Source organism: Vombatus ursinus, unplaced genomic scaffold, assembly GCF_900497805.2.
Source record: "Vombatus ursinus unplaced genomic scaffold, bare-nosed wombat genome assembly UNPS02012319.1, whole genome shotgun sequence".
Lineage (NCBI taxonomy): Eukaryota > Metazoa > Chordata > Mammalia > Diprotodontia > Vombatidae > Vombatus > Vombatus ursinus.
In genome coordinates, this window is record NW_020952097.1 from 1,834,883 (window position 1) to 1,858,532 (window position 23,650).

Sequence of the window (23,650 nt, forward strand, 5' to 3'; positions counted from 1 at the left end):
CTAGGCCTCCACTACTCACAGGCTCAAGACCATCAGTCTCGTGATCCGTAGCACCCAGGGCGCGGAGGAGGTGCTGCGTACCTATGAGGAACAGCTCAAGGATGTGCAGAACGTCCCTGCCGATCTCTCAGAGCTGGAGGCCACCAAGGCAGAGTTGAAGGTAATGGGTCTGAGCTGGTCTGGGGCTGCAAGGTTCTTAGCTACCCTACCCTAGGCCGTAGCCAAAAAACTTTTGAAGGGAAGGGACTTCTGACGTCATCTAGAAATCCTGTCCCCCTTCCCTAAGCTGTCTTGGACATGCAGTGGAGCAGCCCATTCTGTTCCATTACTGAACAGCTCTTGGTTCATTGAAAGGAAATGAATGGCCTTCTGTCATTGTTTCTAATTCTGCCTTCCAGTAGATCAAATCTAACCCCTATCCCCACTATAGGCCTTCGGGCATTTGAAGACAGCGCTCATGTCCCCCCTCTGTGAGTCCTGGCCTCCCCTTCCTTGCCTGTTCCATTGGGCCCTAATGAATAAAGGGGGAATAGGCCGGGTTGGAAGATGGGGACGGAGGGGAGTGGGTACCAAGGTGGCTTGGGCCATACTGATGGTCACCTTTCCCTGGAGCAGAAGTTACGCACCCAGGTGGAAGCCCAGCAGCCTGTATTCGCGGAGCTGAAGGAGGAGCTGAGGGCAGCGCAGGAGGTGGGCGAGCGGATGCAGCAGAAGCATGGGGAGCGGGATGCAGAGCTGGAGCGCTGGCGGGAGCGGGTCACGCAGCTGTTGGAGCGCTGGCAGGCCGTGCTGGCCCAGATTGACTTGCGGCAGCGAGAACTGGATCAGCTGGGCCGCCAGCTGCGCTACTACCGTGAGAGCGCGGAGCCCCTGAATGCCTGGCTCCTAAGCGCCAAGCAGCGGCAGGAGCAGATTCAGGCTGTGCCCTTGGCTGACAGCCAGGTGGTCCGTGAGCAGCTTCAGCAGGAAAAGGTCAGCACTGGGGTCTGAGACTGTTGGGGGAGGCTCGGGGAGGGCTGTGCTTACCAATTCTCCTGCCAAGGTAAGGAATTCCATAGAGACTTGTGGTGGACAATTCCATGTTAGAAAGAGGATAGGGGAAGGGTTCAGAGTTAGGGGAGAGCTGTGTGGTCACCTTGTTCCTAGAAGCACTGAACCCAGTGGGCTTTGGTTTCTCAGAAACTCCTGGAAGAAATTGAAAGACATGGAGAGAAAGTCGCTGAGTGTCAGAAGTACGCCAAGCAATACATTAATGCCATCAAGGTGAGGACTCTAAGACACCTGCTTCTGAGCCTCGCGCACCCCTGTTTTCCCTCACCCAGACACTGAGAAGGAGACCAAGAGTACCACCTATGGTGGATAGGTTCCTTGTAGGCCCTTGGGTTACTCTCACTGGCTCCTTACACTTACCAGGTCCCTCCTTTGACCAATAGGGAAAGCATGGTGGAGGGGATAGGACCCTGGACTTGGAGTTAGGAAGACCAAGGCCTCAGACACTAGCTATGTGTCCCTAGGCAAATCACCTGACCATTGTGTGCCTCAGTTTCCTCATCTGTAAAGTGTATGGGTTTGGACTCGATGACCTTCTAAAATCTCTTCTGGTTCTAAATCTATAACCCTATGATCCATGGTCCCCAAGGTAGAAGGAGGCTAGAAGTAACTGATTCAGTGTTTGGTCTTGATAAGGAGGGAAATTTAAATCCTTTGGAGATTTGGTGTGATGTGAGAAAGATAATTTATAAGGATGGACCTGAGAGGAGATGTCATTGAAGGGACTGCAGGAGCTCAGGAGGGAAGTAGTCAGTATTTAGACAAGGAAGGAAGGAATTAAGCATTTATTAAGTACCTACTATGTGCCAGGCACTTTGTTGGGCACTTCATAAATATTTCATTTCATCCTCACAACATCCCTGGGAGGGAGTTGCTATTATTATCCCCATTTTACAGATAAGAAAACTGAGGCAGACAGAGATTAAGTGATTTGCTTAGGCTCACACAGCTAGTTAAGTACCCAAGGCTGAATTTGAATTCAGGTCTTCCTGACTCCAAGTCCAGTGCTCTTTCCTCTGGGCCACTTAGCTGTCTCAGACAAGGACTAAGGCCCAGAAGAAAGGAAAAAAAAATATGGTTTGGGACCATGCATGTGGGACATGGTCTGCTTGGAGCCCTTGTAGATGGCCTAGGACAGGGCCCTGGTTGTCGCTGGAGGATTTCTGTATCCTCCTCCATCTTCCTCTGATCTTTTTGAACAAAAGCAGAGCCACAGAAATGCTTCCCTCCTTATACATACAAAGACTGTCTGCACCGCATTCTGCCTTGGCTGGCAGAATGGCCAGAAGTCTGCGGCATGGGGGCGTAAGGATCCTGAGGACAGATGGGAAGGGTCCAGCCTGAAAACAGTCAGACTCAGTGTGAGCATGAAGGACATAGACAGTGGAAGCAGACCAAAGGCCTAGAGCTCTCTCTGCCACTTTTAACACCTAGGGAAGCCCCACTTCCCACAATGGAGAGGGAGCTAACAGAAACTCTAGGTGGGCCCCTCCCTACTAGAACTAGTCATCCTGAAAGTCACAATCTTCCTTCCTCCTACAGGACTATGAGCTGCAGCTGGTGACGTACAAGGCTCAAGTGGAACCTGTGGCCTCCCCGGCCAAGAAACCCAAGGTCCAGTCGGTGTCAGATAGCATCATCCAGGAGGTGAGGCCCAGTGTGGCAATGCGTGGGGGGGCCCCTCCACCAACTGATGGCCCAGCTGAGCTTTTGGGGGTGGGAGTGGATAGGCGGAGGCCAGATGGGTGGGCTCAGGTGGCTTTCCCGGGGCCTGGGGGTAAGGGTAGGGGAAGAAGGGAGACTTTTTCTGGCTCCTTCTGCCAAGCGGTCAGCCGCCCTTACCCCAAGGTGAAATTGGAATCGAAGGACCCAAGCTTGACTCCTGTCTCGATTCTTACGCCCTGTATGACCTTGGACAAATCATTTAAATCTCTCTGGACTTCAATTTTCTTATCTGTGGCTTGAAGAGGCTGGACTAAATGTCCCTTCCAGCTCCAAATCTGTGATCCAATGAATTAAGTGACCCTCCCATGGTACAGCTGGCTTGAGCCCCCCACCCCCATCCCCCAGGTATCCATCCTGGGCTGCTGAGTGCCTAGGATACGTGTACATGTGTATGCGTGGCATATGTGTGTATATGCACACTGTGTGAGTGTGTTGGGGGGGGTGGCAGTAAGGAGGGCCGTATCTGGACACAGCTGCCCTTCAGACACTGAGCAAGGTCACCGGGCTCTGTTCTCTTCTAGTATGTGGATCTTCGTACCCGCTACAGTGAACTGACCACCCTCACAAGCCAGTACATCAAGTTCATCAGTGAGACCCTTCGGCGCCTGGAGGAGGAGGAGGTATGGGCTTAGGGGAGGGGACTTTCCCAGGGTGGGAGGGAGCAGCTAGCCTTCCTTCCCAGCAGTCAGCAACCTTGTCCCGCCCTGAGAGTTATGTGCTATTGCTAACTCTGACCCCAGCTCCCCTGCCCTTCTGGCCTTGAGATGTAGCCAAGAGATGAGGAGAAGAGCCCCCCAAGTGGGACCTCTTAGTGGGTTCCTTGCTCCTCAGGTCTTCCCCCTGCCCTGAATCCCCCAGCCTGGCTCTGGTGGGAAGAATGGGAAGCACTTCTCAGACACACTTAGTACAGCCCCCTTCTTCATGCTCAGATGCTGCCTCCCGCCATCTCTTCCTCCCTCACCCAGGCTGCAGTGCTCCCTAGGCCCCCTTCCCTGCTGGAGCTTGTTGGGTCTCTCCCCTCTTTCTTCTTTTTCAGCATCCCCCTTCCCCTTCTCCTCCTCCTCCTCCTCCCTCCCCGTGTGCTCCCTTCTCTCTAACTCTTGGGTTTTGCTCTTGGACTCGCCGCTTGGCAGCTTTGTCTGGGGGAATGTTTGTGTTGTTTGGGATCTAATGGAGGGTAAAAACCCAGGAGGACTCTGGCCTTTCTGCAGCAGGTACTGCCCTGGACGCATGACTCCTTCCCTCGGTGTCTCCTCACGGGGGCCTCCAGTGCCCTCTCCTTCTCCTTCCCCCCTCAGCACCTCCTCGGTACCATCAACGATCTCTCCTCCCTTGCTCCATCAGCACGCCTCATACGATCACAGGTCCTTCCCTTCCCTCCCCTCCCTCACCACCATCTAGATTGCTGTTTTCCCAGCTCAAGACCCTTTGTCTCATCTGTAGCCACCAGGGTGGCCTGTGCTCCTGTCACCTGAGCGACGCACCTACCTTGGCCTGAACTTGGGAAAAGGAAGGTGGCTGTCGAGCAAAGCTGCAGGTTGGAGGAGATGGGGAGGGGGGCACCCCTACCCCATTCTGCTCTGCCCTAGGGTCTTTTAGGAGCCAGTGCTTGTTTCCCTGAGGGCTTAAGGAAGCCCTTGTGACCTGCTCTGTGATTCCAAAGCCACCCACCAAGACCCTTTACAGATAGATGGTGACCTTCACTTCCCCCAGAAAAAGCAGGAAGCAGAAGATAAGAGGAGACCAGCCCATATCCCCAGTATCACTTTCCCAGCAGAACTTAGAAGAAAGGGAAAATGGGAAAGGAAGTTCCCAGTATGTGCACACACACACACACACACACACACACACACACACACACACACACTCTCTCTCTCTCTCTCTCTTACGTACACGTGGTGTTGGTGCTTTGCTTTTCGTCAGTCTCTGTCTGTCCATCCTATGGCAAGGGCGGGGGAAGGAAGGAAGCTTCGGTCTGCCGCCGGGCCAGGAAGCATGGAGGGGGGGTGCAAACTGCTGTCATGCTGTTCCCATCTGCCTCGGGCTGGGTGCATGTTCCATCTGTGGGTTGTTTTCTCTGGTGATGGAGAGTCCTGTCCTGTCGACCCCCAGAGCTGTCCTCCCATGTCTGGATCCCCATCCGTTCATCTCATCCCCTTCCATCTCCCATCCCATCACCTCGCTGTACTAAGTGGACTGTTGCAGTGCTGTGTCCTCCTTGTGTGGCCCCAGGCATGGGGCTCGGTCTCCCCTGCCCTGCCTCCCCCATTGTCTGCCTTCCAGTTCCTTTCCCCATTTGATTTGGTCGTCGAGCGGCAGATTTCCCTGCTGTCTGTTCACTTTGGTTTCTTTGTGGTTCTTTCCCTCTCTCCCTACCCCACACTGCCCTGCCCTGCCTACCTCCCTCCCAGAGGGCGGCAGAGAAGCTGAAGGCGGAGGAGAGGCAGCGGCTGGCAGAGGTGGAGGCTCAGCTGGAGAAGCAGAGGCAGCTGGCCGAGGCCCACGCCCAGGCCAAGGCCCAGGCGGAGCGCGAGGCCCAGGAGCTTCAGCGGCGCATGCAGGAGGAGGTGGCTCGGCGGGAGGTGGTCGCCGTGGATGCCCAGCACCAGAAGCTCAACATCCAGCAGGAGCTGCAGCAGCTCCGGCAGAACTCGGACCTGGAAATCAAGGCCAAGGCCCAGCAGGTTGCGGAAGCCGAGAGGAACCGTCTGCGGATCGAGGAGGAGATCCGCGTGATTCGCCTGCAGCTGGAGACGACAGAGCGTCAGAAGAGTGGCGCTGAGTCGGAGCTGCAGGCTCTGCGGGCCCGGGCCGAGGAGGCCGAGCTGCAGAAGAGGCAGGCCCAGGAGGAAGCCGAACGCCTGCGGCGGCAGGTGAAGGAGGAGAGCCAGAAGAAACGCCAGGCGGAGGAAGAGCTGCGGCTGAAGATCCAGGCTGAGCAGGAGGCCGCCAGAGAGAAGCAGAGGGCCCTGCAGGCCCTGGAGGAGCTGCGCCTGCAGGCCGAGGAGGCAGAGCGGCGCATGAAACAGGCAGAGGCCGAGAAGGAGCGGCAGGTGCAGGTGGCCCTGGAGACGGCCCAGCGGAGCGCAGAGGTAGAGCTCCAGAGCAAGCGGATGTCCTTTGCGGAGAAGACGGCCCAGCTCGAGCTTAGCCTGAAGCAGGAGCACATCACCGTCACCCACCTGCAGGAGGAGGCCGAGCGCCTGAAGAAGCAGCAGGCAGAGGCCGAGCGCTTCCGCGAGGAGGCTGAGCGGGAGCTGGAAAAGTGGCGGGCAAAAGCCAATGACGCCCTGCGCATGCGGCTCCAGGCGGAGGAGATCGCCCACCAGAAGACTCTTGCGCAAGAGGAGGCCGAGAAACAGAAAGAAGATGCGGAGCGGGAGGCCCGCAAGAGGAGTAAGGCGGAGGAGTCGGCCTTGCGGCAGAAGGAGCTGGCGGAGCAGGAGCTGGAGAAGCAACGGAAGCTGGCGGAGGGCACGGCCCAGCAGAAGCTCTCGGCGGAGCAGGAGCTGATCCGGCTGAAGGCAGAGACGGAGAACGGGGAGCAGCAGCGGCTGCTTCTGGAGGAGGAGCTCTTCCGCCTCAAGAATGAGGTGAGCGAGGCCATTCAGAAGCGCAAAGAGGTGGAGGAGGAGCTGGCCAAGGTGCGAGCGGAAATGGAGATCCTCCTGGAGAGCAAGGCGAAGACGGAGGAGGAGTCACGCTCCACCAGCGAGAAGTCCAAGCAGCGACTGGAGGCTGAGGCCAGCAAGTTCCGGGAGCTGGCGGAGGAGGCCGCTCGGCTGCGGGCCCTGTCAGAAGAGGCCAAGCGGCAGCGGCAGCTGGCAGAGGAGGACGTGGCCCGCCAGCGGGCGGAGGCCGAACGCATCCTCAAGGAGAAGCTGGCCGCCATCAGCGAGGCCACGAGGCTCAAGACGGAGGCAGAGATCGCACTGAAGGAGAAGGAAGCGGAGAACGAGCGCCTCCGGCGGCTGGCAGAGGATGAGGCCTATCAGCGGCGCTTGCTGGAGGAGCAGGCGGCCCAGCACAAGGCTGACATCGAGGAGAAGATCGCCCTGCTGAAGAAGTCCTCTGAGACTGAGCTGGAGCGCCAGAAGGGCCTGGTGGACGATACCCTGAAGCAGCGGCGCGTCATCGAAGAGGAGATCCGCGTCCTCAAGATCAACTTTGAGAAGGCCTCGGCTGGCAAGACGGACCTGGAGCTGGAGCTGGGGCGCATCAAGAGCAGCGCGGAGGAGATCCAGAAGAGCAAGGAGCAGGCTGAGCGTGAGGCTGAGAAGCAGCGGCAGCTGGCGCTGGAGGAGGAGCGGCGGCGGCGGGAGGCCGAGGACAAGGTCAAGAAGATCCTGGCCGCAGAGCAGGAGGCCGCCCGGCAGAGGAAGGCGGCTCTGGAGGAGGTGGAGCGCCTCAAAGCCAAGGTGGAGGAAGCCAAACGCCAAAAAGAACTGGCGGAAAAAGAGTCCGAACGGCAGATCCAGCTGGCCGAGGAGGCCGCCCAGAAGCGGCTGCAGGCCGAGGAGAAGGCCCACGTGTTTGCCGTGCAGCAGAAGGAGCAGGAGCTGCTGCAGACCCGCCGGCAGGAGCAGAGCATGTTGGACAAGCTGAGGGAGGAGGCAGAGAAGGCCAAGCGAGCTGCCGAGGAAGCCGAGGAGGCCCGGCAGCGGGCGGAGCACGAGGCCACCCTGTCGCGCCAGCAGGTAGAAGAAGCCGAGCGCCTGAAGCAGCAGGCGGAGGAGCAGGCGCAGGCCCAGGCCCAGGCCCAGGCCTCGGCGGAGAAGCTCCGCAAGGAGGCAGAGCTGGAGGCCGCCAAGCGGGCCCAGGCGGAGCAGGCGGCGCTGCGGCAGAAACAGGCTGCAGATGCAGAGATGGAGAAGCACAAGAGGTTTGCGGAGCAGACCCTGAGGCAGAAGGCTCAGGTGGAGCAGGAACTGACCAAGGTGAAGCTTCAGCTGGAGGAGACCGACCACCAGAAGGACATCCTGGACGAGGAACTGCAGCGCCTGAAGGAGGAGGTGGCCGACGCCATGAAGCAGAAGACGCAGGTGGAGGAGGAGCTCTTCAAAGTGAAGATCCAGATGGAGGAGCTGGCGAAGCTGAAGGCCCGCATCGAGGAGGAGAACAAGACGCTGATTCTCAGGGACAAAGACAACACCCAGAAATTCCTGGTGGAGGAGGCGGAGAAGATGAAGCAGGTGGCCGAGGAGGCCGCCCGCCTGAGCGTGGAAGCCCAGGAAGCCGCGCGGCTCCGCAAGCTGGCCGAGGAGGACCTGGCCCAGCAGCGGGCGCTGGCCGAGAAGATGCTGAAGGAGAAGATGCAGGCCGTGCAGGAGGCCACCAGGCTGAAGGCCGAGGCGGAGATGCTGCAGAAGCAAAAGGACCTGGCCCAGGAGCACGCCAAGAAGCTCCAGGAGGACAAGGATCAGATGGAGCAGCGCCTCGCGCAGGAGGCCGAAGGCTTCCAGAAGACGCTAGAAGCCGAGCGCCGCCGCCAGCTGGAGATGAGCGCCGAGGCCGAGCGGCTGAAGCTGCGCGTCACCGAGATGAGCCTGGCGCAGGCCAAGGCGGAGGAGGACGCCCGGAAGTTCAAGAAGCAGGCCGAGGAGATCGGCGACAAGCTCCATCGTACGGAATTGGCCACCAGGGAGAAGATGACGCTGGTCCACACCCTGGAGATCCAGAGGCAGCAGAGTGACAAGGATGCCGACAAGCTGAAGGAGGCCATTGCCGAGCTGGAGAGGGAGAAGGAGAAGTTAAAGCGTGAGGCAGAGACGCTCCAGCACAAGTCGGAAGAGGTACCTTTGCTTCTCTCCTTTCTTCTGGGGTTAAAGTCTTGCTGGCAAGGCCCTCAGCAGGCTGAGGGCTAGGCTTTGGGTTTCCCTAAGGGAGATACTTCCTAAGAGAAGACTCAGATCGACCCCCCCTTTTTTTTTCAAATTTCCCCCTCCTTCCCCCACTTCCCCTCCCCCTTCCCTGTCTGACCATACAGGAACGGTTAACTTCCGGCAGGGTAAGTGTCTCTCATTTGGCCCTTTAGTCCCACTGCAACTATCCCCTGCCATTCATAGCTATCACTGTCATTGTCGTTAGTCCAGCTCGGTCCTCAAAGCCACTCCATTACGACTGCTCTGTTGTAGTGGTGACGTCCAACGGTTGGCCAGCTACCTGTGGTCTCCTGGTCTTTCCTAACTAGATTTGTCCTTTTCCACCTGACCGGGGGTGCCTACTTCCTTATAATATGCTAAGATGTGTGCTTTAGAAGGAGATTTCTTTCTAACATGTGCCCATGGCGCAGGCCACTAGTGCAGTGGCCCGTCCCTTGCCTACGTCGCCCCAGTCAGCTGCTGATCCGAGCTGAGCCACACTGTGCTCTGTTGTCCGATGGGTGGGGAGCAGGCTTGGTCTGACCTGAAAGCGCTCTCGTCCCTGCCTCTTGCAGATGCAGATGGCCCAGAAGGAGCAGCTGTTGCATGAGACGCAGATGCTACAGCAGACCTTCCTCAGTGAGAAGGACAGCCTGCTGCAGAGGGAACGGTTCATCGAGGAGGAGAAAGCCAAGCTGGAGAAGCTGTTCCAGGAGGAGGTGAACAAGGCCCAGAACCTAAAGGCCGAGCAAGAACGCCAACAGAAGCAGATGGAGCAGGAGAAACAGCAGCTGATCACCAGCATGGATGAGGCCAAGAGGAGGCAGAAGGAGGCCGAGGACAATGTCCGGCGCAAGCAGGAGGAGCTGCAGCAGCTGGAGCAGCGAAGGCTGCAACAGGAGAAGCTCCTGGCCGATGAGAACCAGAAGCTGCGCGAGAAGCTGGAGAGGCTGGAGGAGGAGCACCGGGCGGCTCTGGCTCAGACCCGGGCCGTCATGATCCAGACGGAGGAGAGGGTAACCCAGGCCAAGGCCCTGCCCAACGGGCGAGACGCAGTCGACGGCCTGGCGCAAAACGGGGAGCCCGAGTTTGCATTCGATGGCCTCCGTCAGAAGGTCTCGGCCAAGAAGCTGGAGGAGGCTGGCATCCTGAGCCGCGAGCAGCTGGACAGACTTGTGGAGGGCACGGCCACGGTGACAGAGCTGTCGCAGAGAGAAGACGTCAGGAGGTACCTTCAGGGCAGGAGCAGCATTGCTGGGCTGCTGCTCAAACCAACCAATGAGAAGATCAGCATCTACAAAGCCATGAAGAAGCAACTGCTGAGCCCGGGCACCGCCCTCATCCTGCTGGAGGCCCAGGCCGCCTCTGGCTTCATCATCGACCCTGTCAAGAACAAGAGGCTGTCTGTCAACGAGGCAGTAAAGGAAAGCGTCATTGGGCCCGAGCTGCACAACAAACTGCTGTCGGCAGAGAGGGCGGTGACTGGTTATAAGGACCCCTACACCGGAGACAAGATCTCCCTGTTCCAGGCCATGAAGAAGGACCTCATCATCAAGGACCACGGTGTGAGGCTGCTGGAGGCCCAGATCGCCACGGGGGGCATCATCGACCCCGTGCACAGCCACCGTGTGCCCGTGGAGGTGGCCTACAAACGCGGCTACTTGGATGAGGAGATGACAAAGACTCTGTCTGACCCCTCGGATGATACCAAGGGCTTCTTTGACCCCAACACGCACGAGAACCTCACCTACCTGCAGCTGCTGGAGCGCTGCGTCACCGACCCAGAGACTGGCCTTTGCCTCCTGCCGCTCACAGATAAAGCATCCAAAGGGGGAGAACTGGTCTACACTGACAACGAGGCCAGAGACGTTTTCAAGAAGGCAACCGTGTCCGCCCCCTTCGGCAGGTTCCACGGGAAAACGGTCACCATCTGGGAAATCATCAACTCAGAGTACTTTACAGAGGACCAGCGGCGAGACCTCCTCCGCCAATACAGGACAGGCAAGATCACCGTGGAGAAAATCATCAAGATCGTCATCACCGTCGTCGAAGAGCATGAGAAGAAAAGCCAGCTGTGCTTTGAGGGTCTCCGTGCCCCCGTCCCAGCCGCCGAGCTGCTGGAGAGCAAAGTCATCGACAAGGATCTCTACCATCAGCTGAGCCAGGGCAAGAAAACAGTGCAGGAGGTGGCCGAGGTGGAGACCGTAAAGAAGTATCTCCGTGGAGCTAATGCCATTGCTGGGGTGTGGGTGGAGGAGACTGGGCAAAAGCTGAGCCCCTATGAAGCCCTGAGAAAGAACCTGCTGAAGCCTGAGGTGGCCCTCTCACTCTTGGAGGCCCAGGCTGGCACGGGGCACATCATTGACCCTCTTAAGAATGCCAGGCTATCGGTGGACGAGGCTGTGAAATCTGGCCTGGTGGGCCCAGAGCTGCATGAGAAGTTACTCTCTGCAGAGAAAGCTGTAACTGGGTATAAGGACCCCTACACTGGACAGATTGTCTCTCTGTTCCAGGCACTGAAGAAGGGTCTCATTCCCAGTGACCATGGCCTACGTTTGCTCGATGCTCAGCTCTCCACTGGCGGCATCATTGACCCTGCCAAGAGTCACCGTGTCCCTCTGGATGTCGCCTATGAGCGGGGTTATTTAGATGAAGAGATGAGCAAGGCCTTATCAACTCCTAAAGACAGTGCCAAGGCCTTCTATGACCCCAACACCCAAGAACACCTCACTTACAGCCAGTTGCAGAAAAAGTGCCGAACAGACAAACAGACAGGCCTGTATCTACTGCCTCTCTCAGAGAAAGCTATTCGTGCTCAACAGGAAGAGATCTACACTGACCTCCAAGCCAAGGAATCATTTGAAAAAGCCACAGTTGAGGTCCCAGTTGGCAGCTTCAAGGGAAGGACAATCACCATCTGGGAGCTGATCAATTCTGAGTACTTCACTGAGGAGCAGAGGAGGGAGCTTATCCGTCAATACAAGACAGGCAAAGTCACTATTGAGAAAATCATCAAGATCATGGTCACCATCATTGAAGAGACAGAGACCAAGAGACAGGAGAAACTCACATTCACTGGCCTGCGGACACCGGTGGCAGCCAGCGAGCTCCTTGAGTCCAGGGTCATCAGCAGAGCCCAGTTTGAACAACTGCAGGATGGCAAGAAGTCTGTGAAAGATATCTCTGAGACAGACTCTGTGAAGAGGTTTCTCCAGGGGACCGACTGTATTGCTGGCATCTATGTGGAGGAGACCAAAGAGAAATTGACCATCTACCAGGCAATGAAAAGGAACTTGCTGAGGCCCAGCACAGCCATCATTCTCTTGGAGGCCCAGGCTGCCACTGGCTTCATGATTGACCCCATAAAAAACCAGCGTCTATATGTTAATGAAGCAGTGAAAGCTGGTGTGGTGGGGCCAGAGCTACACGAGAAGCTGCTCTCTGCTGAGAAGGCAGTCACTGGTTATAAAGACCCCTACTCAGGCAATACCATCTCCCTCTTTGAGGCCATGAAGAAGGGTCTGATTCTTAGGGACCATGGCATCCGCCTTCTAGAGGCCCAGATTGCCACAGGTGGTATCATCGACCCTGTCAACAGTCACCGTGTCCCTGTGGAGGTGGCCTACAAGCGTGGCTACTTTGATGAGGAAATGAATAGAATCCTGTCTGACCCCTCAGATGACACCAAGGGCTTCTTTGACCCCAACACCCAAGAGAATCTCACCTACTTGCAGCTGAAGCACCGATGTGTGGAGGACCCTGAGACTGGCCTCTATCTCCTGTCTCTGAAGAAGCCCGAAAAGCCAGAAGCAGTAGAGACGACGCAGGTGTACACAGAGGAAGAGACCCGCAAGGCATTTGAAGAAACCCAGATTGACATCCCAGGTGGTAGCCAGGGAAGCACCTCCATGTCTCTCTGGGAGGTAATGCAGTCAGACATGATCCCCGAAGAGCAGCGCACGCGACTGATGGAGGACTTCCGTGCCGGGAAGGTCACAAAGGAACGAATGATTATCATCATCATTGAGATCATTGAGAAGACTGAGATCATCCGTCAGCAGAACCTCAACTCCTACGATTACGTCCGGCGCCGTATCACTGCTGAGGATCTTTATGAGGCCCGCATCATTTCCCTGGAGACTTACAACCTCATCCGAGAGGGAACCAAAACCATCCGAGAGATCTTGGAGGTGGAGACCACTTGGCGCTACCTATATGGGAGTGGCTGTGTGGCAGGCATTTATCTACCTGCCTCTAAGCAGAAACTGACCATCTATCAGGCTTTGAAGAAAGGGCTTATTAGCTCCGAAGTCGCCCGCACACTGCTGGAGGCACAGGCAGCCACTGGCTTCATGATTGACCCAATAAAGAATGAACGGCTCACTGTAGATGAAGCTGTGAGGAAAGGGCTGGTGGGCCCAGAGATTCACGACCGGCTTCTTTCGGCAGAGAGAGCAGTGACTGGCTACCGGGACCCATACACTGAGCAGACCATTTCCCTTTTCCAGGCAATGAAGAAGGATTTGATCTCCTCTGAGGAAGCTCTGAGGCTCTTGGATGCGCAGCTAGCCACTGGCGGCATCATTGACCCCCGCCTGGGCTTCCACCTCCCACTGGAAATTGCCTACCAGCGAGGTTACCTGAACAAAGACACATACGACCAGCTGTCAGAGCCCAGTGAGGTCCGGAGCTATGTGGACCCGTCTACGGAGGAGAAGCTCAGCTACACACAACTGCTGAAACGGTGTCGCCGAGACGAGAACAGCGGCCAGTTACTCCTACCCCTCTCAGACACCCGAAAACTGACGTTCCGGGGCCTGCGGAAACAGATCACGGTGGAGGAGCTGGTCCGATCCCAGGTCATGGATGAGGCCACTGCCCTCCAGCTGCAGGAGGGGCTGACTTCCATCGAAGAAGTCTCCAAAAGTCTGAAGAAGTACTTGGAGGGCACCAGCTGCATTGCTGGCGTCTTTGTAGACTCCACCAAGGAGCGGCTGTCAGTCTACCAGGCCATGAAGAAAGGCATCATCCGTCCTGGCACTGCTTTTGAGCTCCTGGAAGCCCAGGCGGCCACAGGCTATGTCATTGATCCTATTAAAGGGCTCAAGCTCACGGTGGAAGAGGCTGTCCGCATGGGCATCGTGGGCCCTGAGTTCAAGGACAAACTGATCTCTGCCGAGCGGGCTGTGATTGGGTACAAAGACCCCTATTCTGGGAAACTCATCTCCCTCTTTCAGGCCATGAAGAAGGGTTTGATACTGAAGGACCATGGCATCCGCCTGCTGGAGGCTCAGATCGCGACAGGGGGCATCATCGACCCTGAGGAGAGCCACCGACTCCCCGTGGAAGTAGCTTACAAGCGAGGCCTGTTTGATGAGGAGATGAACGAGATCCTGAGGGACCCCTCAGATGACACCAAGGGCTTCTTTGATCCCAACACAGAGGAAAATCTCACTTACCTGCAGCTGATGGAGCGGTGCATCACTGACCCAGAGACTGGCCTCTGCCTGTTGCCCCTGAAGGAGAAAAAACGCGAGAGAAAGACCTCCTCTAAGTCGTCCGTCCGTAAGCGGCGGGTGGTGATTGTAGATCCTGAGACAGGCAAGGAGATGTCTGTGTATGAGGCTTATCGCAAGGGGCTCATTGACCATCAGACGTACCTCGAGCTGTCTGAACAGGAGTGTGAGTGGGAGGAGATCACCATCTCCTCCTCAGATGGCGTGGTCAAGTCTATGATCATCGACCGGCGCTCTGGCCGGCAGTATGACATCGATGATGCCATCTCCAAGAGCTTAATTGACCAGTCGGCGCTCGACCAGTACCGTGCTGGCACGCTCTCCATCACTGAATTCGCTGACATGCTCTCAGGCAACATGAGTGGCTTCCGTTCCAGGTCATCGTCTGTGGGCTCCTCTTCCTCTTATCCGGTCAGCCCAGCTGTCTCCAGGACTCAGCTCACCTCCTGGACCGACCCCACTGAGGAGACGGGGCCGGTGGCTGGAATCCTAGACACAGACACCCTGGAGAAGGTGTCTGTCACCGAGGCCATGCACCGAAACCTAGTGGACAACATCACTGGCCAGAGACTGTTGGAGGCCCAGGCCTGCACCGGGGGCATCATCGACCCCAACACTGGAGAGAAGTTCCCAGTCACTGATGCTGTCAACAAGGGGCTAGTGGATAAGATCATGGTGGACAGGATCAACTTGGCCCAGAAGGCTTTCTATGGTTTCGAGGACCCACGGACCAAGACGAAAATGTCCGCAGCCCAAGCCCTGAAGAAGGGCTGGCTCTATTATGAGGCAGGGCAGCGCTTCCTGGAGGTGCAGTACCTGACGGGGGGACTGATAGAGCCCGACACACCTACCCGGGTGCCCCTGGAGGAAGCCCTGCAGAAGGGAACCATCGATGCCCGAACCGCCCAGAAACTCCGTGACGTCAACACCTACTCCAAGTACCTCACCTGCCCCAAGACCAAGCTGAAGATCTCCTATAAGGATGCCATGGACCGGAGCATGACGGAAGAGGGCACGGGGCTGAGGTTGCTGGAGGCCTCTTCCCAGTCCAGCAAAGGCTACTACAGCCCCTACAGCGTCAGCGGCTCGGGCTCCACCTCGGGCTCCCGGGCGGGCTCCCGCACCGGATCCCGCGCCGGCTCGCGGCGGGGCAGCTTTGACGCCACTGGCTCTGGTTTCTCCATGACCTTCTCTTCCTCCTCCTACTCTTCATCGGGCTATGGCCGCCGATATACTTCAGGGCCCCACGAAGCCTCTGAGGCCACCCAGCTCTCCTTGGATTGGGGCAGCCTGAGTGGGAGCTGCGGGTGGGAAGTGGGAGAGGAATGGGCAGCCCTGGGCGGGCCACCGCCTGCTGTGGCATAACCACCCTGGCCTTGCCTTTTCCCCTCTGCTTCCCTCCCCTGCCCCTTCTTACTCTGCATGTGGTCAATCTGCCAGCTAAGTGCCCTGGGTTTATTTTTATTTTTTTTTTGTTTTTTTGTTTTTTAATTTTTAAAAAGACTCTTCTTCCAAAGCGGTGCCTAAAGTTTAACCAAAAAGACTAAACTAATATATTAATATATATTTGCTGTTCTGACATAGTTTGTATATTGAGGGGAGCAAGGTGGGCCCTATCTCTCTGCCTGCCTTGCCACCCCCCTCTAGGACTCTCCTGACCATCTATGCTGGCAGCCACTTCACCATAGCCTGATGCCTTGGACTTGGTCCGAGCCAGCTCTCACCTTCCCCAAACATTGGGCATCTTGGCTCTTCCACTTTTTGCCTGCTGCCCCTGGTTCTGCCCCTTTTGCTCGTCTTGGGCTCCTCCGTTCTGCAGGAGGAGAACTGGGCCAAGCCACAACCTGTCCTTTTTTACTGCCCTAAGCAACATGTCCTCCGCCTAGCCTCAGGTCACGCGTGGTTCCATCCCAAGGGCCCTGCCTGGATTCCCAGCCTGTCCTCTGCAGCTGCTGCCTGGACCTTCCTCCCTGTCCCTGGGTCAGGTGAGGGGCAGCCCGCCTCTACCTGGGGCCCCTCAGCCCTTTTGTGAAGCTGAGGGCCTCACCGCCAAGATGCCTCCAGGATGGGACAGGAGCCACAGTGCATGTTGGACTTACTCCTCTGCCTACTCTCTTGCCTGCCTCTCAGCCCTACTCCCCCAACCCTGCAATGGGCTCCACTGTTTGGCTTTCTGTCGGGGCTGGACATGTGTGTGGGGAGGGAGGGAAAGGGAATGGTGATGGCCAGCCACGGGGCCAGCCTTCTTGGTGTGTCTGGGAAGTGCCCTGCCTCAGGTGGGGTGGGGAGAGAATCCTCTTGGGTCAGTGTTGGGCAGATTGGGAGCTGGATGCTGGCCCAGGGGGACATAGACTGCTGACCTGCAGTTATGGATGGGATAGATGGAGAGGACCTCTCTGGCCACCCCTCAAGTCCACGGGAAGGACCAAGAAACCTTTTTCACCCCTTCACTTGCTCTCCTCCTCCTCCTACCTGGAGGCTTGGAGATAACCTATTCTCCTTCTGTGTCAGCTGTCTCTCTCCAGCCTGCCCAGAGAAGCCCCTTCCCCATGGGAAGACGAGAACTGGGGCTCTACCATCAACCCACCAGGGCCAGGCCCAGGCTCCCGGGAGGCTCCTCTGCTGGGCCATCCCACCCAGGTAACGCCCCCCCCGCCCCATCCCCCTTTGTGCCCTGGGACTGACTCTGCTCTGCTGCTGGAGCTGTTGGGGGTGGGAGTGAGGAGCCCCAGGGCCCAGGGAAAAGAGAAGGAAGGGGAAGTTTGCTTTTCATTCTGCTCTCCCTAGATACACATGCCCTTTCATGCTAGGTTCTCTAAGGCTATCCTGACTGTCTTTCAGGTTCTATACCTGGGACTGCTGTCCTGCTTCCTTGGCCTCTGCTTTATTTTACTCATCTTCCAGGGTACCCCCTCATTCCACCCCATCACTTCCCTAGGCTCTGTTCTTTCTCTCTCCCTACCCTTCTCCAGGATGTGTTCTCTTTATCCCCATTTCCCAGGTTCTTTCTCCACCCCCATAGCTTAACTTTTTTGCCTCCCTTCCCTGGGTCTTATACTTTGCCCACAAAACTTTCCCCTGCTCCCCACTCCTTACATGCACACTTTCCCCAGGTCTTGGCTTCTGCATCCCCATTCCATCTTCCCCAGGCCCTGTCTTCCCCCCTCACTTTCCCTAGACTCTTACCTTCCCTTCCTCCCTGCCCCCATCTTTCCTGGGCCTTATCTCCCCCTTGCCACCTTCCTTAGGTCTCATCACCTCCATAGTGTTCTTTGCCTTCTCCAAGCCCTTTTATCCCCACGTCCCCTGCCCCCGCTTATGCTGAAGTCCTTGAACAGGGGGGTGGAGGGACAGATACCATTTGGGAAGAATCTATGTCACTTCAGGAAATATTAGGAGGGGAAATGTGAGGAAATGGGGCTTTCCTGCCCATTGCTGCCCTGAGAGTCTCAGCTCAGTCTTAGAATAGAGCAGGGGGGACCCTGACTGACTCAGCCTGTTGGGCTAGGAGGGCGGAGGGGACTAGAGAAGCTCCCAACATTGCTATGGCTGTGTCCTGAGCTGTCATGCCGTGTCATCTCTGTTCTCATCCCGTCCCGCCCACCCATCTCTCATTTCACACCATCTCTGTGTCTGCCTCTGTTGTAGTGTGATCCAGTGTTCACCTGGCCCCTCTTCCCTCCTGTGGAGCCTGCAGCCCTGTGACCCTGGGGGACACCCTGAGGAATCAGACTCGGCCTTGTCCCTTGGTCCAAACCTTCCAGCTGCTGCCTGTGGCAGCATCTCCAACTCTGCCCGCCCCCCCCCAGCCAAGCAATGCCAGCCCCTCGAAACAGCCCCCTTTGTCCTGGAGCCAGAACTGCCACTGACTTGAGGGTTTGTGAGTCCCGTGCAAGGGTCCCTCTCCTGGCCCTGAAAACCGGGCTCCAGGCTGCTGGGCTTCCCTCCCCAAGCATCTCATCTTCCATTGACCTCCTTTCACCTCCTCAGAGCCAAGAGCACCAACACTCCCCTGCCCCACACCCCTTCCTGAGAGCTGCTCTGTCCAGCCTGCCTGGTCCTCAGGCTTTTTACTGTTTCTCCTTCTCCCTCCCAAGCCGCTGGCTGGGACTTTGCATGCTGTACTAACCATGGGGTGTTGTTGCCACCCCAGCTCCTGCCTTGGCCTCCTGTCAGGAGGAGAGCTGTGGGCCCTGGAGGGCAGAACACTAAACAGACTGTACAGAAGGTGTTGGTCCCCATGGCCCCCACCTGCCCCCAGTAAAGGAGATTCCTTGCTAGTCCTGCTGCCTCATTCTTCATTCACACTGGTGTGGCATTGGGGTGGCAGGGGGGCTGTCTCCAGGAGGAGGAGAAAAAAAAATCCATTCATTCATTCATTTAGTCATTCATATTCATTCAACAACTGCTTGGTGCTCCTGCTTCCAGAGGGCCCAAGTCCAAGGCCTTAGCCCAGATGGGAGGGTGCTGTCTTTGCTTTAGTTGCTGCACACTAGTTAAAGAATCTCACTGATGGTTTAGGGTCAAGAGAAATCAGTAGGGCCTACTGGCTAGGGGGGTGTGAGGACGGCAAAGAGTTGGACACAATTAGAAGGGAAGCGTGGCATTGAACAAGAGAGAGAGCTTGGAGCTGAGGGGCTGGAGCCCAGATCCAAAAATGGAGCATGAGAACAGGCCACAGCCAAGAGTCCCCTTCCTTTCTGGGCTCCAGAGCTGGGAGTCCTATGTACATAAATAACTGAGCTGAGCACTCAGAGCCACAGAGAGGGGACAGCGCTGGGAACTGAGCAATTGAGGGCAAGGAGAGCAGAGCTGGAAAAGTCTCGGACCCCAGAGAAGCAAGAGCTGAGACTAAGTGCAGGTTTCCTGGGAGAAGTTCAGAGGAACGGGGTGGGATAACACTGAGGTCTTCATTTGAGTGAAGCAGTGCTGGGCCATGGGTGAGGAGGAGACAGGTGCATGAGATGCCAACCAGCCTGTAGCGCCCATGGGAAGAGAGCCCAGCTAGAGGCCTGACAGACATGGCTCGCACACATCAGAGATCTCCAGATGTGGGTAGTAGTGTGTGTGTGGAAGCTCCCTGCTTGATACCTCCATGACAATATCCACCTCACTTCTAGAATAGGAGAGGGGAAGGCGTTGGCCACACCTGCTCAAAGACAACCCATCGGGCACAGGTTGCAATCCACATTGGAACCACTCTCCACTAGCATCTCTCAATTCTCTTTGGACCCAGCCCCAACACCTTCCCACTGGTCCCTTCCTTTAGATTGACCCCACCCCCCCTCCCGGTGGCTTCTACTCTCCTCATCTCAAACCCCTCCATTTAATACTCCAATCTTTGCATTGGTCTCCATTGGACTCATCTAAATCCCTTGTCATTGGTCTCTGTGAAGCTCCATTCAACTGCTTCTCGTCAGTCTCACACAACCTGAGATGGTTAAGGAGAGATGGATTGAGTGTTGGAGAACACTAGGCCAGGATATTGGAAAGATGTCAGAGAGAGAGAGAGAAAAGAATGGAAGACCCAGTTACAACCCAGGGAACCCACAGTAGAGTTGGAGAGACAAGAGGCACGTGAAAGAATTAACATGAACATTAGTCTGTGTTCTAAATGCTACATGAAAGGTACAGACGTGTCAGGACCAGAAGGTTAACAAAGCTTGACAGGAGCGAGGAGTGTGAGGCAGGAATGTTTGTGGGAAGTCTTTGTGGAGGACAGAGGCCTTGAATAATGGATAGAAAGTGATGATGGATAGAAAAAGGAGAGGATATTCTGGGGTTTTAAGGAGGTAACCTGCGCAAAGGACTGGATAAATAACAACTCACCTTTCTATAACATTCTAGGGTTATAAAGTGCTTTTTCTCACAAATACCAATGATATGGGGTAGTGCAAGCATTGCCCCCATTGGTACAGATGAGGAAACTGGGCTTAGGGAGGTTCAAAGAATTGCGTAGCGTTATTCAGCAAGTAATAGTAGTAATAATAATAGCTAACATTTATATAGTGCTATGTGTCAGCCACTTTACCATTATTATCTCCTTTGATCCTCACCCTGGGAGGTAGGTGCTAGATCATCCCCATTTTATAAAAGAGGAAACCGAGGCAAACAGGGTTAAGTGACTAGCCTAGGGTCACACAACTATTAAGTGTCTGAGGTCAAATTTGAACTCAAATCTTCCCGATTCCAGGCTCACTGCACAGTGTCAGAATTAGGATTTGAACCCAGGTTTTCTGATTCCAAGACTGTTCTTTCCACTTACACATCATGTACAAGCGTGAGGAAAGAAATTGTCCTGGCTTGAATGAAGAGCGCCTCGTGGGGAGACTAAGTTGAAGTGGCAGTCAGTCTACAAGCATTTATTAAGTGCCTACCATGTTCCAGGCCTTGTGTGAAGCACTGGGAATACAAAGAAAGGCAAAAACAAAAAACAGTCAAAAAACAACAACAAAAAAAATCAAGTCCCTGCTCTTGAGGAACTCACAGACTAATGGGGGAAGCGATATGCAAACAACTATGTACAATTTGTAATATACAGGATAAATTGGAAATGACCAACAGAGCAGTGTCTAGAATTAAGGGGAATGAGGATAGGCTTCTTATGGAAGGAGGGATTTTAGCTGGGACTTGAAGGAAGCCAGGAGGCAGAGATAAGGAGGGAGAGCGTGCCAGTCATGTGAGACAGCCAAGGTGCGGTCAGATGGGGACTTTGAATGCCAAAGCAAATGAGTTTGGAGCTTATAAACACGGGGAAATCCTGAAAGGTTGGAACAGTCCCGGCCTTCCAGGCTCTAAACCTTAAATTCTACTTGAATACCGGTCTCCTCTCATATACCACAGTGCCCAAGTGTGAAAAAACCACTCAGGCCTTCTATAGAAGGCTCCCTGACCTCACTGCCAGGAAACGCCACCACCAATGGGATTGAGCTTAGTCTCTCAGGACCACAGCTTGACCCCAAGCCCACTCCTCCGAGGGCCCATTCCTATATGCCACCCCCTCAGCCAGCCAAGCGGAGGGCTAGCTTTCCTTTACGACAGAAATGGAGGCAATCCAGGTAATGAGTATTTGAAGGCAGGTAATTCATAGGTGCACAGCTCAGTAATGATAAGCTTTGGTGTGCTTTGTACATATAGCATTTACTGTTAGAGAACCTGCAACTTTTTCTTGTTTGATCTTTACCAAAAAAAAAAAAAAAATCCATGAAGGAGATAAGCCAAGTGGCATTGTCCCCATTTGAGGAAAAATGACTCGCCTTAGGTCACACAGTGTCAGAGTCAGGACTCAGAACCCTGGTCCCACATCCAACCCCCTCTTCTCTTTTTACTGAGCAATTCATCCATGCAGTAAACAATTTATTAGTGCATTTGGAGGACTGTACCAGCCCTGGGGGTGTTTGTGGTGCAGTGTTAAGATAGCACATGGTCTCTAAGCCTCATGGAGCTTTTGATCTAGTAGGGGATAAGATACAAACATGTAACTAATACACACTATTGTTCAGTTAGTTGATTGTAAAGGTATGGGAACAAGGTGAAACTAGAGGGAGGTCTTCCCTAAGAAGGCTTTGTGGAGGAGGTGGTGTTTCAGGTAGGCTTTAAAGGATCATAGATTTGGGGCTAGAAAGAAATGTGGCCCCACTCCTCTAACCCCATTTTACAGATGTGGAAACTGGAGCCCCAAAGAGGGCCCAAGGTCACACAGAGAGTAAGATTTGAACCCCGCTACTCTGCCTAAAAGGATACAGAGGGAGAAGAATGCTGGGTCAGAACTTGGCATGCGTGGCTTAACACCTAAGTTTGTCTTCTGTTTTATCTTTAGGCCCAGTTAGGTATAAGGTAATGGTGAGAATAGTGTTAAATTCATTGGGGCTTTCAGAGGCTAAATCCCTTCTAGCTAGCTTTCCATTTGCAACCTCCAAGCCCTAATTCTAACTTTCCCTGTGGACCTCAGCCAAGCTCCCTTTCCTGAATCCAAAGATCAACCACAATCCCTTGGAAAGCGCCTTTCCCAGGTGAACATTTTCTGCTCTGGAGTCCTCTCCCTGGCCCCCAAGTGGCCCTGAATCTCCACCAATCTCTTTCCCGCCATGACTACATCACCACCAACAAACGCGGGCACTGTATGAGTAAACTACAAAGAAATGTAAAATATACTGCCTTGCCCTCATGAGGCTTCTAGTTTGAGAGGAGGGAAATAGAACAACTTCTAGGTCACTATAAATTAATATTTGCAACTTACGTTTACATAGAGCATACATGGGGGAACTTTTTATCTACCACGAAAGAGATGATTACAATACACATGAAATTGCAAAGGGCTCCTGTGGAATACTTCTAGATGTCTCCTATCTGCTCCCTTCCTCAGCCCACCCCATCCCTGGTCCTGGTCTCACCTGTCACCTATCCGTTCTGTACAGGCTACATACAACGCACTCTGCACACACTGAGTAATGCATAGCTCTGACTGCAACATCCTTTCCATTGCCTGCCCCTGCCCCCAGTGCTTAGAGATCAAATTATAGAGTCATAGATTTAGAGCCCAAAGGGCACTTGGAAGTCATCTAGTCCAACCCCATGCTGTTTCTCAGTCTGTTATGCCTCAATGTGGTCCCCACCTACTTGTCTATTCAGATTCTGTTTCCCTTTCACATTGCTCACCACAGCCAGACTGGTTTCCTGAATTGACCATGCTCAGTCCTGCCTCCAAATCTTTGCCCATGCTGTTCCCTCTGCTGGGAACGCCCTTCCTCCCTTTTTTTTTCATGCCCCCGGATCTATGTAGGAAGATTTTGAAGAGCTGGGGAGGAAAGAAGAGGCAGCTCTCAAGGTCTAACTGAAGTGCCATTTCCTCCATGAAGTCTTCTCAGATTACTCCACTCAACAGACTTCTCCCCTCCCCTTCCCTGAATATCAGCAGCCTTTGTCATTTTGGCCTCTGTAACCTGACTCTATTGTTACTTAACTGTTTCTATTATGAGGGTCTTGTCCTCCTCAAAAGAATGTAAGCTCCTTGAGGGCAGGGACTAAGTCTTGTACTTCTTAGCATCCTCCACAGCTCCTAGCTCAGGGCCAAGTTTAATAAACATTTACTAACAGAATGGAAGACTGGTCTGAGCTGAGCCCAGTGTGGCTGTGTGTGTGCTCCTAAGTCTTGTGATTTCAGCCAATGTCACCTGTGCCCACTTTACCCTCAGAACAAAGGACCTCCTACCCTCTCTTAACACCCAGCCTGAAGGCATGGCTACTGATACCTGAACATTCAGGGGAGGCACAGTGGGGATGCAAGGAACCTGGAGACCCCAAGCCTTTAAGCAGCAGATACGATGAAGAAGAAGCCTGTAAGCTCTAGTCAGGCGTCTTACCCTCCAAGGGCCTTGGTTCCTCTTTTCCTAGATCAGAGCTGGATATCATGGTGCCCCAGGCAGGAAAGGGAGGAGAGATCACCAGATCCTAGAATCTCAGAGTTGGAAAGAACTTTAGAGGTCAACTAGTCCAAAC

At 55.0% G+C, this 23,650-nt stretch overlaps 1 protein-coding gene across 8 annotated transcripts in view; it reads left to right on the forward strand.

Moving 5' to 3' along the window:
• PLEC (plectin) overlaps positions 1-18,434 on the forward strand; it is a 112,544-nt gene extending 94,110 nt beyond the window's left edge. For all 8 annotated transcript variants that reach the window (XM_027857743.1, XM_027857747.1, XM_027857742.1 and 5 more), the window contains 8 exons: positions 22-160; positions 616-972; positions 1,180-1,263; positions 2,593-2,697; positions 3,297-3,395; positions 5,187-8,567; positions 9,212-16,792; positions 17,801-18,434. In XM_027857743.1, coding sequence (XP_027713544.1) covers positions 22-160; positions 616-972; positions 1,180-1,263; positions 2,593-2,697; positions 3,297-3,395; positions 5,187-8,567; positions 9,212-15,517 — 10,471 coding nt within the window. In that variant the 3' untranslated portion in view covers positions 15,518-16,792; positions 17,801-18,434. The remainder of the gene's footprint in view (positions 1-21; positions 161-615; positions 973-1,179; positions 1,264-2,592; positions 2,698-3,296; positions 3,396-5,186; positions 8,568-9,211; positions 16,793-17,800) is intronic.
• Positions 18,435-23,650: the final 5,216 nt, after the last annotated feature.